Source organism: Prosopis cineraria, unplaced genomic scaffold (genome assembly GCF_029017545.1).
Source record: "Prosopis cineraria cultivar Desert tree isolate PC_DT_omini unplaced genomic scaffold, ASM2901754v1 PC2, whole genome shotgun sequence".
In the NCBI taxonomy this organism is placed as follows: Eukaryota; Viridiplantae; Streptophyta; class Magnoliopsida; order Fabales; family Fabaceae; genus Prosopis; species Prosopis cineraria.
In genome coordinates, this window is record NW_026555333.1 from 24,398,025 (window position 1) to 24,412,773 (window position 14,749).

Consider the following 14,749-nt stretch of genomic DNA (forward strand, 5'->3'; position numbering starts at 1 on the left):
ATGGCAAAATCAATATTATATTCAACTACACTACTCTGCTGCATAATCAAGGGAAGACCTTTCTTTTAAAATTCTTGGATGCTCAACATCTTTTCTGGTTGATTGTAATGACCTCATATATTGGGTCTTTTGCTTGGATATCTGGATGAGAGATTGTTGAATATTATCCAATATTTTGGAACCCATATTGGCAACGATGATTGGATCTAATGCCTAAATAATTGAAATACAGAGAAGAGAGAGAAAGAGATGAAAATAAGATAGGAATAGAGTGATAGGAGGGAAAGAGCAAAGAACATAACATATAAGAGAGAAAGTTGTAGAGAGATTGAGAAAGAATAGAAACACAAGATATTTTGGATAATATGCATGACTCATATTAGACTAGCATAAGGTTTTTACAATTGAATCGCAAAGTATTTATAGACTCCTAATCCCAACGACTATATTCTTAACTACCTAACAGCTATTCCCTTAAACTAGAATATTTAATATTAAAATGAATAAAATGTCATAATTATAATGACATAACAACTTGCTACCAAAAAGTTGCAACACCAAAAGCTGGCCCTTTATGCATTGCATCTCATGAAGGCCATCAAGAGACTTTTTGGCCAAATCCTCATCAAACTAGAGAAATTAGTAGACTTCATTTTAAAAGAGCAAAACAAAGCATGCTTCCTTTTCTTGGAAGGCTTCAAAAGAACAAAAATTCTAGCTAGTTTAGCCATTACAAACCCAAGCTTAGGTGAACATGATCAATAGCAGAACCACTTGATATCCAAGGGGCCACCCAAAAAAAAAAAAATTACCGTCTCTTTGTAAAATATTGGTGTATCTATATCTATATCTCTCAAATCACTCTCATTCAAAACTCCCCACATCCTTTCACATGTATAGAAATGTTCTTTCCATTGACGTGTTACATGTATATTTTCTATATATTTATTCATTTTTGTTTCTTCACATGTTCCTTACCATGCATCTCATATATAAGTTATTTTTAATTATTTTATAAGAATCAAGAAAAAGTAGTTAAATTATTGGTATTGCTTAAAAAAGAAATAGATTTTTGAGTTTACTTTTATTAAATATATCATTTTTAAAAAATAATTTTCTCTTATGTGTAGATTTAGATATAGTGAGGGGCTCCAATCCACCCACTTAATGAGTGTTTCAATTACAGCCACTAGATTTCATCAACATTTACAAATTATTAAGATATATTCTTCTCTAAAAATTCAAAACAATCCTTGTTATCAAAACACTTCTCATGTGTCCCCCAAAAAATTTGAATGAGTAGACTCACTGGATGCAAATCCCACATATATTGCCTCTTGCTCTACTTATAAAAGATTCTAAAAGAGTAAAATTGAAAAAAAAAAAAAGAAGTAATTAATGATCCATTCTTTATTATAGGATAGACCGCACTATTTATTTACTTTTCATTATTGTTGTTTTTTCACTTCTAAAATATAATAGTACTTAATGGTACATGTTAGTTCCTTTTTCAAATATATTTAGAAGAATGCATACCATTAATTATTATAAAAATTTAAAAAACCTTAAATAATGTATGTACCTAGAGGATTACCTAAAAAATAACATATACATATATTCAAAAAAAAAAATGCCCCCACCCTTAATTTCATTGCTGGTTCCACCCCCTGAACGCTATGTTAGAACGGATATGAGAGACACTGCAAGTGAACTCATGTAAGCATGATGTATGAAGCCATTCTCCTAGATATTAGAAAAAGAAAAGTTAGGCTGACCACCATCAAAATCATTTGCATGCATGAAGTCGTAATATGTATGGCCCCACTACTGGCATCACACGAATATAAACTTCATGCCAAGAGTTGTGAATGACTGTGTTTTGTTTTAGAGCTCATCAAGTACCATGGTGCTCATCACTTAATAAGTAATCTGAAGTGTCTAGACGATCCAGATTTTAAAATTTTATTTGGGAAGCTTGTTTTGCCAATCCTTATAGTTCACCTTAGTTTTTAATTAGGTCCCCAAGGTTTTTTTTTTTTTTCCTTTTTTAAGTGGCTCCTTCAAATTTATGCCGTCAATAGCTTTGATCCTCATAGATTGAGAAACTGAATGAAGGACGAACAGAGATGATAACGCCATGAAAATCTAATGAAACGGGGAAAGGACAAAAGAGCATGAGCTTTAAAAAGCCAAATATATGTGACTCCGTACATTCCAAAAGCCAAATATATGACCTCCATCGATCAGAACAGGTGAGCTCACCAAAGAGTTCATTTTTTTTTCTCTTGTCATGGGATCCTCTTTAACAAGAAGCTTGAAAGGAAGTTTCTATTCAAATTTGCTCTCCGAAGATGCTGTTAAAAGTTGCTATGCGAAACTGGTAGAAAGTGTTGTTTTATAGTTAGAAGATCATAGTGTTGAATTCCATTTATGGACTTGGCTATTGATGATTTTGATGAGTTCCAGTTTGATAATAAGTGAACAAGTTTCTCATCACACATACATATTTGACCAAATATAAATAGCATATGTAATATAAATATAGGGGGTGTGTGGGAGGGGGTGGTGAAAAAATGATAGAATGTAATAAGAAGAAAATAATACTATGTATGAATGAGGAGCAGCTTTTGGGTTTGAAGCATGCAAGATGCATCATGAGTGTCAATATAGAAATGGTTATGTTCTTCTATGAATGTAGCATTCCACCAAGTGGACCATTCTTGCATGGGTTCTTTGAAAGTAGCATCCACCAACTGGTTGTTCTTGCTTGTATTGTCTTTCTCTCCATCACCAAGGCTCTGAGTAACAATTATTGGGTTGTTGTTAGAGTTGTAAGTATGAGCCCCCACCACTGATAGGTGACTTGTCTTCCTAGGTTCATCTCCATTTTCTGTCTTGGAAAACAGAGGTAAATAGAGTGTTGTCATTATATATATAATGACTAAATATTACTTTCTCTTGCTTTTAAAATTTATATACAAGGACATGGTTTAAAGAGTTACTTCATCGTACTTTAGCCGTGGTTCATATTCACCTCCTCTTTCTAGTTTTAGCTTATTTACTTGATTAGCTTCAAATATTGATATGAGTTCTTCACGGTGGACATGAAACTAGAAAAAGACTCTCTCCATATTATATGAGTTTTTGGATTTTTACATTGGCTCCATGGTCATTTTTAACTTTGACCATATCATGATTATGCTTTTGCCTGTCAATCTCTTTGTTCAAAGCAGAAATACAGTGGTCTTGTGATGGGTCTGGAGTTATCGTGGATGTTGCTCAATGAAACACATGATCAACCTATAACACCATCTTCATGATCCACTTTGTTTCCAAGGCTTTCTCCATCCACCGTGTGTTAATTTATTTTATTGCAATTCATTCTACTTCAACTCCATCTGACGTCAGTTCGCCCTTCATTCAGTTTTTTAATCTATAGGATCAATGCTATTAACAGCGTAAATTTGAAGGAGCCAATAAAAAAGGAAAAAAAAAAAAAAAAACCTTGGGGACCTACTTAAAAACTAAGGTAAACTATAAGGATTGGCAAATTAATTTTCTCATTTTATTTTTATATTTATTATACAAAACTATAAAATTTTAATAAATTTATTTTATCATCAATATGACAATACAAATTTAATCTAAATGGTCTAATTTTATATTAAATTTTTTTATAATTTTTATAAATTAACTATTTAGATATATTCTGAATAGTTTGAATTTTAAATTTTCAAGTTGCAACTTTTTCTTAATTTTTTTTAAAGCACCAATTTGAAGGTTATCTTTATTTTTATATTTTAATATTATATTTACTAAAATAAAAATTTATAAAAATTCTAGAAAAGTTTATTATTAGATCCAAATGATTCATAATACGTTTGGATAGTTAATTTATAAAAATTATAAAAAAAATTAATATTAAATTGAACCATTCAAATTACACTTGTATTGTGTAGGTTAGTGATAAGATATATTTATTAAAATTTTATAATTTTTCATGATAAAAATAAAATAAAAATATAAAAATAAAATCCTAAAATTAACCTAGATCGTCCAGCAAAACCGGACTCGTGAATAACAAGTGGCTCTCATATCCCTCGGAAACTCTGCCCGCAAATGAGGAAGTAGCTACGGAAATCCATCTAGACAACGCTGTGTTGGAGGATAGTGCTAGTGATCATTAGCCTCCCAAGTTAAATCAATGAAACCATAGCTAAGTAGTATCCCCTAAAAACCAGTGAGCCCATGTAAATCTTGGTTCAAGCCAGCGATGTGAGCCCACGTTGAGACACTAATGACCATGGAAATGCACTCTGTACCGACAAGGAAAGACATTACGCTCCACATATATGTCCAAACCTGCACATGACACACGAACCTATGCTATAACACTTCATGACATCGCCATTCATGAGCTAAAAGGATTCATGAGTGCTCAGTGAGTAGAATGTAGCGTGACACTGGTATGTTAGTTGAGAAAGCACATGGACTGTATAGACATGCAGCAAACAGTGAAGTTGAGAGGTAAAAAGATCGGAGTAATAGGACCGAGTAAAAAAGCAAATGACTGAAGACAAAGTTACATTTAGAGAACCAGTGAACAATGTAGCTGATTAATTACTCGAATTCCTTGGTGTTAGAATTTTGAATTTACATAATTTCCACCCATGATGAGTCATTAGTGGGATTTGCAATAATTTCTGTCATAATGAGTTGACAGAAATCTGGAATTAATTTTTGATTAATAGCCTGAAAAAGAAACAATCATCCGTCATAATAACGATTATTTTAGTCAGCATGTTTTCTTTACAATGAGGCGAATTAATATCTATTGAATTTTTTTTTTATACGGAGACTTCCCTTCACTATAAATAGTGAACAAAGGTTGGAGGTAGAATCATTACAAAACAAACAGTTCTCTAGTTCAATCTTTCTCTTCCTCTCTTTCTCTTTGGTGCCTCTGCTGTGCACTATAATCTAGACCCTGATAGTTTAAACTCGTGTGAGTGGTTGAGTAGATTTTTCTATACTCGGATTTAGTAAGACTCTAACTCGACTCTTTTATTAGGTATATTATTTATTTTAATATTCCCTCACTTGGAATACATGGCTTGTCCTAAAGTTACTTGAAGCAACAGCTGTTGGAAAGAGTGGTTGATCAAGCTGAAGAGACGACACTTGTGCTAGTTTACTTGAGAAACCTCGATCAGATAATGGGCGAACAAAATCATGATCAGGTTTAGATCGTTCAACCTGAAATTCATCATCACCGTTCATGAGATCAAATTGTTTTTGTTTTTGACAGCAAGGCTTGATAAACTCTCCATGCAAGTCAACAGTTGTCCTCTCAGTCTGATGCAAATGATCATGATCTTCTACTTTCAAAATACTTGATCCCAAACCTGCAAATTCTATTGAAAAGGAATGTTCCAAAGAAGGATCAAAGCCTATAGGACCATGCATATTAGTTAAGAAAAGTGATCTCCAATCAGACATCTTGTATGAATAAATTAATCAGTCAAATTCCACACGAACAGATTCCTCATGCAGGTACTAAAGAAACCATGACTGTGCAAAAGAGTAGAAAAAGGTTTAAAACATTGCTGATAAACCTGTCCACCCTGATGACAAATGAAAGAAATTATATTGATCCTTTCATAACAGATGTTGAAGTAAAAAAAAAAATCATGGCCATCAGCAAAGGAAAGAACACCTTGTAATTTAATAGGCTGAGAAATGTCCACAAGAACATGAAATATCATTCGAAATGAGTTTTTGAGACTAGATTCATCAAAAGAGAGAAAAGTACCCATTGAGATACCAATCAATGATGCAAAAGCTTGAGTGTAAAACTGTATAGGCAAACCATATAAGTGAATCCATAGAGGAACTTGTGAGAAAGAAACCTCCTGAAGACGTAGAAAAGGTTGCCATCATTGTTGAATGATCAAACAACCATTGAACTGACCTCTATTGAACATGAAGTGTAAATCATATGTGCTGTTAAAAAAGAAGCAAGAAGCGATTCTTATATGATTGAATTACTCGAACTTCTTCCCTTAATTTTCAAAAACGTGAGATGTATGCCTGAAACTTGGAAGCATGAAATCTTCTCTGATCATAAACCTTAGCAAATAAATAATGAGAAGAGCACCAATCACTATCCAAGAAGCGAGAATCCTTAGAAAAAGACATAAAGAGATATTTAGACCACGAGGATTGAAACAGAAGAAGAATTGCTGCAAGAAGAAAAGTTAGACAAGAGATGAAGAAAAGCATGAGAGGAAGATACCCAAAGTTAGAGAGAAAACTCTACCCCTGCTACAAAGGGCTCAAAGTTCTTTCACCATACTGTTCGCTAGACCTTGTAAAAGGTTATGATGTAATTCTTTTTTCAGTGCTGGAATGTACTAAATGTGTTTCATGTATTACTATAGCATCTTTTCTGGCAAAAAATATTTCTTGTCCAAACCAATGATTGATATTAAAAGCAACTCTTACTTAAAGAGTAGTCGAGATTTTGCTTCGATATGCAACAAAAATTCCAAATATTCTCTTACTCATTGAATTTGCATTTTTATTGAACTTAATTATAAATCAGATATTTCAGACACTTGTTAGATTTCATTTTATATGAAATTCAATTATTCAATTAAAAATAACTTGCAAGGCCATAATAAAGTATATAAGCAGAATGACAAATAAATCCTATCAAAATGAAATAAGTAAATGATAAAAGAGTACTATGAAATAAGATAATTACTCTAAAGCCCTTAGAAACTTATCTAACATATTTTTCTTTTTGCATTATCATATTTTTTTACAAAATTACATTTCTAACCTTCAACAAAATAATAAAAAGCATAATTGATAGAATTTAAATTAAATTTGTTAATAACAATCGAAAAGTTGTTAATATATGAAATATAGTTGTTAGTTTAGTTATACAATAACAAGTATACTTTCTATTTTAGCAACTTCATGTTAATGATTAACAACTTCAATTTAGGTGTTAACAATACAACTATCAATAATTTCAGTTTATGTAATAATAACAATATTTCTTATATTAAAACTTTACTTTGTTATTAACAATTTTAAATTAAGTTTTAACAACTATGCTATCTATAATTTTGCTTAGGGTTAGAAATGTAATTTTTCAAAAAAAATTTAAGATAAGCCTTTAGAAATTTTAGAATAATTAACTCATTTCATTGTATTCTTTTATCATTTGCCTATTTCAATGAAATTTATTTGTCATTCTCCAAAGTATAAATAGAATATTGTTGATTAAAATTCAATTATATAAATGGCAATCACAAATTATTTTTAAAATAATTAGATTAATAGAATATAAAAATTTAAGATAATGTCTATTTCTCAAAACATCTGTATCTGAATATTTCATGTTTGAAAATATCAAATTAAATGTTGAATGTCCCATTACACATGCATGCACTTAGGCAATTAAAGCAATCACCATCTATTGCTCAAGTTAAAAATTTTGGGCCACAAGTCATTTTAAATTTTCAGTGCACTTGTTTACAAATTTGGGCAGTATAGCACATAATACAGATGACATTTAGATAAAAGCTAACCTAAGCTTCACTCCTCTTATACTTTATGACTTCTTTCTGCATGCCATGCACGCCTGTGTTTCCAATAGAATGCTTGCAAATTCCTGCTATTGTTTCTTTGTATATTCCCTCGGTCCAAAAATTATAGACCCAATCCTCACATTGGTGCTTCCCATTTCAATCTGACGGAAAAAAAAGACAAAAGAAGGAAACACCATTTATTGGTTGCAACAATACAATGATACAGATAGGTGTTGCTACTAAAAGAATGTGGGTCTATTGTGAATGGTTTAAAATTTGTTCAAACTTCAAAGACTAATAATTTAATCACCTGTAATTTCTAACAGACACTTTTCTTATGGTGGCTATCTATGGTACAAACATTTTTTTTTTTTTAACCATTAGTACCATTTTACCAAACAACTTCATGTCTCTGTGGTTGCCTACAAAACTGCTTCATTGATTCAAGTTCTAGTAAAGAAATAATGATGGGTACCTAAGTGAGATGGGGAACCCTATCTGAAAAGCTAATTGTTAAGATGGAAAAACCAACCAACTTAAATACCTCATTAAGCATCACAAACTACTCTATGTGGGAAGCATCTCATACTACCAGTCTCCATCAATTGGCCCCCGTGAAAAGCCCGCGTCCCGGCAGTTGCACTCCATGGCATTTAACTTGGCTTTTTGCCAATCAAAATCTTTCATAGGTAACCCTCTCTAGAACTATTGACAACCAAGACCAATTGATGGGTTTCTAAATGGAATAGGGAATCCTATCCCAAAAGCTAGTTACTAACATGAGAGAACCAACTCACAAAAATACACCCATTGAGCATCCTATACAACTCAATGTGGAACTTGATACTACCAAGTCTCCATCAGATAACAATAGATGCAATACAACTATCAAGAAAAAGGATTTATCGCTATAGTATCAAAGCAAGCTTCAACTAGCACACAATTACATACCGCTAATTCAAAATCACCAGACATGCCCATTGACAGTTCACATTGTTCCTCGGTCATTCCAAGTGCCTTGCAAACTTCACTTCTACAGTGCGATAGTGTCTGTTTGACATGAGAGAAAAGCTTTAGAATTTGAGATGGAGGGAAGCAAATTCAAAAGTTGTGCTAGCAACCAACATGATGATAATGTCTTTGTAATGAGACAGTAGGAAGTGAGATAAGACATAAATTGATATATAATTCTAAAAAGCTCTAACAAATATAAAGCAGTTCATTTTCAATGAGTTCCCATAAGCTTCAGAATATCATAATAGAATTTATCACCTGAAAGTTCTCTGGAGTTGAGCTGTAGTCTGGCATCCCTATTGTCATTAAGCCAGACAATACTAGGTTTGGGCAATTGAACTTTACATGTTTTGCAAGTTCAACACAATTGGAAGGATCAATACCAGATTTGGCTGCAATGCAATGATATCAACAAAATTCGTACACAATGTATGAAACATGTAAGAAAGAACAATCTAAGAGGCATTATCAAAGAGCCTACATTGTATATAAATAATAAAAGAATAAAAGAATGAACAGCTGAAATTGTCCAATCTAACTGCTATTGAAGAACACCAAAAGCGATCAAAGACCTGTATATGAAGAAACAAGTTCCTCATGATAAAAAAGAGGCTCTCTAAGGTGTAGACAAGTTCACCAAATTTCAGAGATACAAAATCATGTAAGTTACAACATACACAACAAGGAATCTGAGTGAACCATGATTTTATTTATGGTGTACTCACAAGCTTCTCCACTGGTATTCACTTGCACCATAACCTTGAGAGGATTTCTTCCTAGAGTTGAAACCATACGATCAAGATGGTTTGCCACCTGCCAGTTCCACAGCACAAAATGGGTGGAACTTGGGATCAATTGGGTAACTAGATGTAAAATCACAACGTAACTATTCTACAGAATTGTTATATAAAATTCAATTAAAAATATCCTGAGCAGTATTTTTTAACAAGATAAATCATTTGACTGGCTTTGGCCATACTAGTAATTGTCAAGAACGATGTGCTGAATATAAATTACATTTCAGAAAATCAGACAGCAAGTCTTCAAGGAGAACCAATATTGCTGTCTGATAATGGATGCTTTGTTGATTTGGTGAATGATGCCACGAAATGCTCGCATGAAGGTGTTCATTGGTCTAATATCAGATCCTTTCCACTTATTAGACAGTGATGAGAACTCAGTGAAGCAAGCTGAGTTGGCCTGGCCAACAGAACTGCCTGACAGGACAATGGCTACTGGTGGATATGCAAGATTACTGGCATATAATCCTAACACAAAGGAGGTGTTCAATGGAGTATTAATGGAAAAGTTGAAGGACACTTTGATGTGACATTTAGCTCCACACCATTAACTTTCATAGTTGGTTATGATAAAAAAGATAATAGTGATGCAATGGGATCACCAGTTCTCCTAAAACTTCAGCATTATTTAGTTTCACCATGATGGATGATCTAGCAAGTATCAATTTGCACCATTGAAGTGGCCAATACTTGAGGACAAGGTTGATTAGCGGAGAAGGCAATATTAGGAATATGCCAAGAGAATATGTGGAGGGAAAATTATGCAAATAAATATTGGATGGGATATTTGGAGGGGGGCATTTTTTTCCATTTAAAATTCATTGGCCCTCTTGTTGATTTTTTATTTAGAGAGCAGCTTACATTTTGTAATCAGATAAGAAAATTGGTAGAGCTTGTGTTCATGGCGTTTCATCTCTTCCACCAAAAAGGCAAAATATCTTATCTCCGATCATTTTCCATGTTTCACAATCTTGAATCTAGCTCCTTGTCCCAGAATGCAACAATGAACAATCTAGATTCCTTTTATTCTAGAACAGAAAATAAACCATAAAAATTAAAAAAAAAAAAAAAAACTAAAGCCATGGGTTTAAACGGTGAAGTCTTTACCTTCTGATTATCCACGCCCTCAACCATGTCAAGATGTGGTACACCACCTGGATATAGCTTAAATGGTTAATTTTGTTTAGAAAGCGCATGAAGCAACAAGATCAAACGAGATAATACAAGGCTAGTAATATGTTCAGCAAGTTCAAGTCTAGACAAAGTGATGTATGAAAGTTTGCAAGCAGCTCAGATAATGATAATGAACTACCAAGACCACTCAAATACATTTATATAAAGGATGCTGTACAACATATGAAGCATAGCGGATAGAGACAGCGTCAAATCTCATTTGATGAAAAATAACAGAACTTCTACCATGATTTCTTGAATGAAAAAAAAAAATTAATATACAGCACGTGGAGCAATACTACGATGATCTTCATAATAATCAAAGCAACCTAAGACCAAAACTCTTATGTTAATTCTACTTGTCAAGTATACAATCGCAAACAGATGCATTACACATTGTTTTCAATAGCTTCAGACAGAAACTGATTCTCGAAGTAGCAAAATAAATTGTTAAAAGTTAAAAAAGAAAAAAATAAAATGAATCATACCCAAAAGTGATTTGACTTTGTTGCTCTGCAAATGCCCAATAAAATGCCACTCGATGTCTTGAGGGAGCTGCAGGCACGCAAACAATTAGAATCCTCGCCCAACATTCCGAAGATCAGATCGAAACCGAAATTTCACCACCTGGGGAGCCTTTTCGATTATCTCCTGAACGTAATTTTCGCCAAAACATCGATGCCCTACGTCGTAGAGCTGGCGAATAAGAGAGATTGGCTTCGTCTTAGATACCGCCACAACCCGAATCCTTTCAGTTTGGTAACAGGTTCTTTCCGCCGCCTGCCGGACCCTGTGCATAACTGACCGAAAAGCCGCGACGGCAGCTCCTTCCGCCATCGGAGCAGCCATTTAGATTCCGGGCTATGTATGTTATCAGACTGCCGGATAAAAGAGAAGCATGTGGTGCTGGGGAGAGCGCGCGAGTGGTTGAACGAAGATCACAAATCAGGGAGACACGCAAGGAAAATATATGAATCATTATTGGTCACAAATTCAGGTATAAAAATTATTGGAAAGTAAAAAATATTTTTTGGAAAATAATAAAAATTAATTTATGTAAGAACATATTGTGGAAAATCAATTATTTCAAAAAACCATAATTAACTGGATGTTGAAATTAGGGACAATAGCTATTTATTTTCATTTGAGAACCAAATAAAGTTAAGATATCATTAAAAGACTAAAATACCAAATCCAAATTAAGTCTGTGTTTGAGAGTTTAGAATTAAATGAAAAAAATAATCATTAATAGAATAAAATAAAATGAAATAGAGTATAATAAAATTTTTTATTGTTTAAAAATTTTATGATGAAAAGAAATTGTTTTACATAACTATTGTTTAAAAGTAATTATAAAATGGATAGAATAAATGAATTAAAATATTTTTCTTCCAATATTATCTTTATGAGTAAATTTAAAAAAAAGGTGAATAAATTTTTATTTAAAAAAAGAAACAGGTCAAACATTGATTGATAATTTATATATGTATATTTATATAAAGAAACCGTGCAAATATAAAAAAAGAAGCGATACATATAGCATTATAATTTTATATATATATATAAAAAGAGATGCATGCATATACTGATAGGGAGGGTTGATATATTATAGCATTCATCTAGCTGTCAAAGGCAAATGCGGATTTAAGAAAAACAGAGAGTCACAACGCGCGGAGAGGTGAGAGCATTGTTTGCTATGTTTTGTGAGATTTAATTAATCCAAGTTGACCCAAGTAACCTAAAAACAACACAGTTGGCAAAAAAAAAAAAAAAAACCTAAAAACAATCCATATTAACTAACTTAACCCTTGGGTCAAGTGGGGTTGAGTGGGTTAATTATTTTTGCTTTTTGACATCCCAAAACCTTGTCTTTTGGGTTTTTTTTTTTTTTTTAAATAGAAGCCTTAAATTGACTTCCTCTCTACTTCTTTGAGTTCACGTCACCTCCAGGCTTTAGCTCTTCCGGGAAAGAAGTAGAAGGGGGAGCATAAAGGAAAGGAAGAAGAGAAGGAAAATAAAAACTTACCCTTGAAGATAACTCTGGAAAACTCTTGATAAAAAAATGAAATTTAAAGCAAAAAACATGCAAGAGAAAGGAAAAGTAAGATTTGGGAGCAATAGTTCAGAAAGAGAAGCAGCCTCGTCAAGAGAGAAGGAGAGAACATCAAACTAGGGAGGAGAAGGGGCTTGGAAGGGGAGAGAGAGAGAGAGAGAGAGAGAGCAAGAACTGAATAAAGGTGAGGCTTGAGTGATTGAACATTTGAAATTGAAAAAAAAAAAAGGAGATGATGCTCCTAACAAAACATGTTGACACACATTTCTTCTTTAAAAAAATGGATAAAGGGGTAAAAACACCATAAGGTCATAGGTCACAAGCATTTAGAAGTTTAAAGTAAGAAAAAAGATAAAAAATTCATAATGTTATTTAAGTTAGTGTAAAAGTGATCAATCCGTTAAATCTTTCAAACATTGACCATCTAGCTGACACCTCGGCAGACGTTGACTATTTTTTGTTGACATAGACTAAAAAAGAGGCAAAATACTTATGAAGTCATCATCCAGAAGAATCTAGTAGCCTAAAGTGAGAAAAAAAGGCAAAAATACCCATAGTGTTATTTTATCAGGTGCAACATTGACTAATTTGTCAAACTCCATCAGTCGATATCCTTAACAAAGATTTCAAACATTTCTTCAGAGAAGGCTCCTCAGAGAAATTTATGATGATTAAGCACAATCTTCTAGAACTCTCTCAACTGAGCATTAACCCTGAGTCGCCGAGTTGACCAAAAAGAGCTGCAATGTTGCAAATGAAGTTGGAAAGGAAATTGAATTGTAGGGAACTTCCTTTATTGATTCAAATTATCTAGAAGAAGTTTCAATAGTATATGAATTTTAAAGAAGTGAGCAACTAAATTTGTTGTTTGGTCAAAATAACATTTTCCCACCATCAAAACTAGAGCATCAAGTAGAGACTCATCAACATATGATCACCGATCAGCTTTCGCAGAATTCTAATTGGGAATACTTTTTAGTTCATGTTAGTGAAAAATGGTCAACTTCTGCTTAAATGTCAGTTAAGTGATCAAACACTTGAGGATTTTGATAGATTAGTCACTGTTGCACCTACTAAAGTAACATTATGGATATTTCTATCATTTTTCTCACTTTATACTATTAGATGCCTCTGGCCGATAATTTCATGGGTATTTGTGCCCCTTTTTTAATTCACATTAGTGAACAAAATAGTCAATGTCTGCTTAGGTGTAAGATAAATGATCAACATTTAAAGGATTTAACGGATTAGTTACTCTTATACCAACTTAGATAATATTATGAGTATTTTTGTCCTTTTTCTTACTTTAACCTATTGGATGCTCTTGGCCAATAACTTTGTGGGTATTTTTCCCTATTACTCTTAAAAAATTGTATGTGCATCATTTTTAATGCAAGCCCTGTGATTCTTTTTTCTTGTTTCCTACATGAAAAATAATAAAATAGTTGTTTTAATATTTTGTTATCACCTTTTAATTGTATAATTATATACATTCACATCTATTATTGTTTATGTTATTTTTCATGTTTTTATTATATTATTTTTAATTTTTGTTTCTATTCTAATTTTTTATGTTTATAATTAGGAGGAGGAAATTAACTAGGTGTAATATATATAAATATACATAAATAGTTCGATATTAAATCTTGGATATGAATGAATATTTAAATTATTTTTCATTTAAATTATATTCTTAAATTATAATCGGTTTGACCTTCGGTTCTACCCCAATTGAACTCTTGACCCCTAACCCATGATCTCGGTTGGTTCAATTACCATTTGGTTTTCAATAGCTTGGATGAGAGGGAGAGGGATATGACATGAGAATGAAAATGTTAAGTAAGATGTTTTTTATGAGGTTAGAAGTTAGGAGTAATTTTGTAAATGAAATATTTGGTTTAGGGCCATTCTATCCTTGACCCCTAATTTGGAGAGTAGAAAAAATTGAGTTATGAATTGCAAACCATGGCTTTAGAGGCTACTCATTGCCATTCCACTCTTCCCTAAAAAAGACTCTCAATTAAAGGCTTGAGCCTATTATCCACTTCACTCCATTCCATTCTATTCTTCTTTAAAAAAAAATCCAAACAGACCCTAAGTTTTGCAGG

At 32.6% G+C, this 14,749-nt stretch overlaps 1 protein-coding gene across 2 annotated transcripts; it reads right to left on the reverse strand.

Annotated features, from left to right (window-relative positions):
• Nucleotides 1-4,824: 4,824 nt before the first annotated feature.
• Nucleotides 4,825-11,532, reverse strand: LOC129303020 (uncharacterized). Of its 2 annotated transcripts, XR_008591384.1 has the most exons (8): nucleotides 11,216-11,532; nucleotides 11,077-11,143; nucleotides 10,523-10,569; nucleotides 9,341-9,428; nucleotides 8,874-9,007; nucleotides 8,553-8,651; nucleotides 7,602-7,762; nucleotides 4,825-5,414 (listed from the first exon to the last, which is right to left on the reverse strand). XR_008591384.1 is itself a non-coding variant. In XM_054942011.1 (7 exons), the coding sequence occupies exons 1-7, from the start codon at nucleotides 11,435-11,437 to the stop codon at nucleotides 7,688-7,690; spliced, it is 732 nt and encodes a 243-aa protein (XP_054797986.1). In that variant the 5' UTR covers nucleotides 11,438-11,532; the 3' UTR covers nucleotides 7,471-7,687. The 2 variants fall into 2 exon arrangements, 1 of the variants encoding a protein (XP_054797986.1); XM_054942011.1 differs by lacking the exon at nucleotides 4,825-5,414 and having other exon boundaries at nucleotides 7,471-7,762.
• Between the last annotated feature and the right edge of the window lie 3,217 nt (nucleotides 11,533-14,749).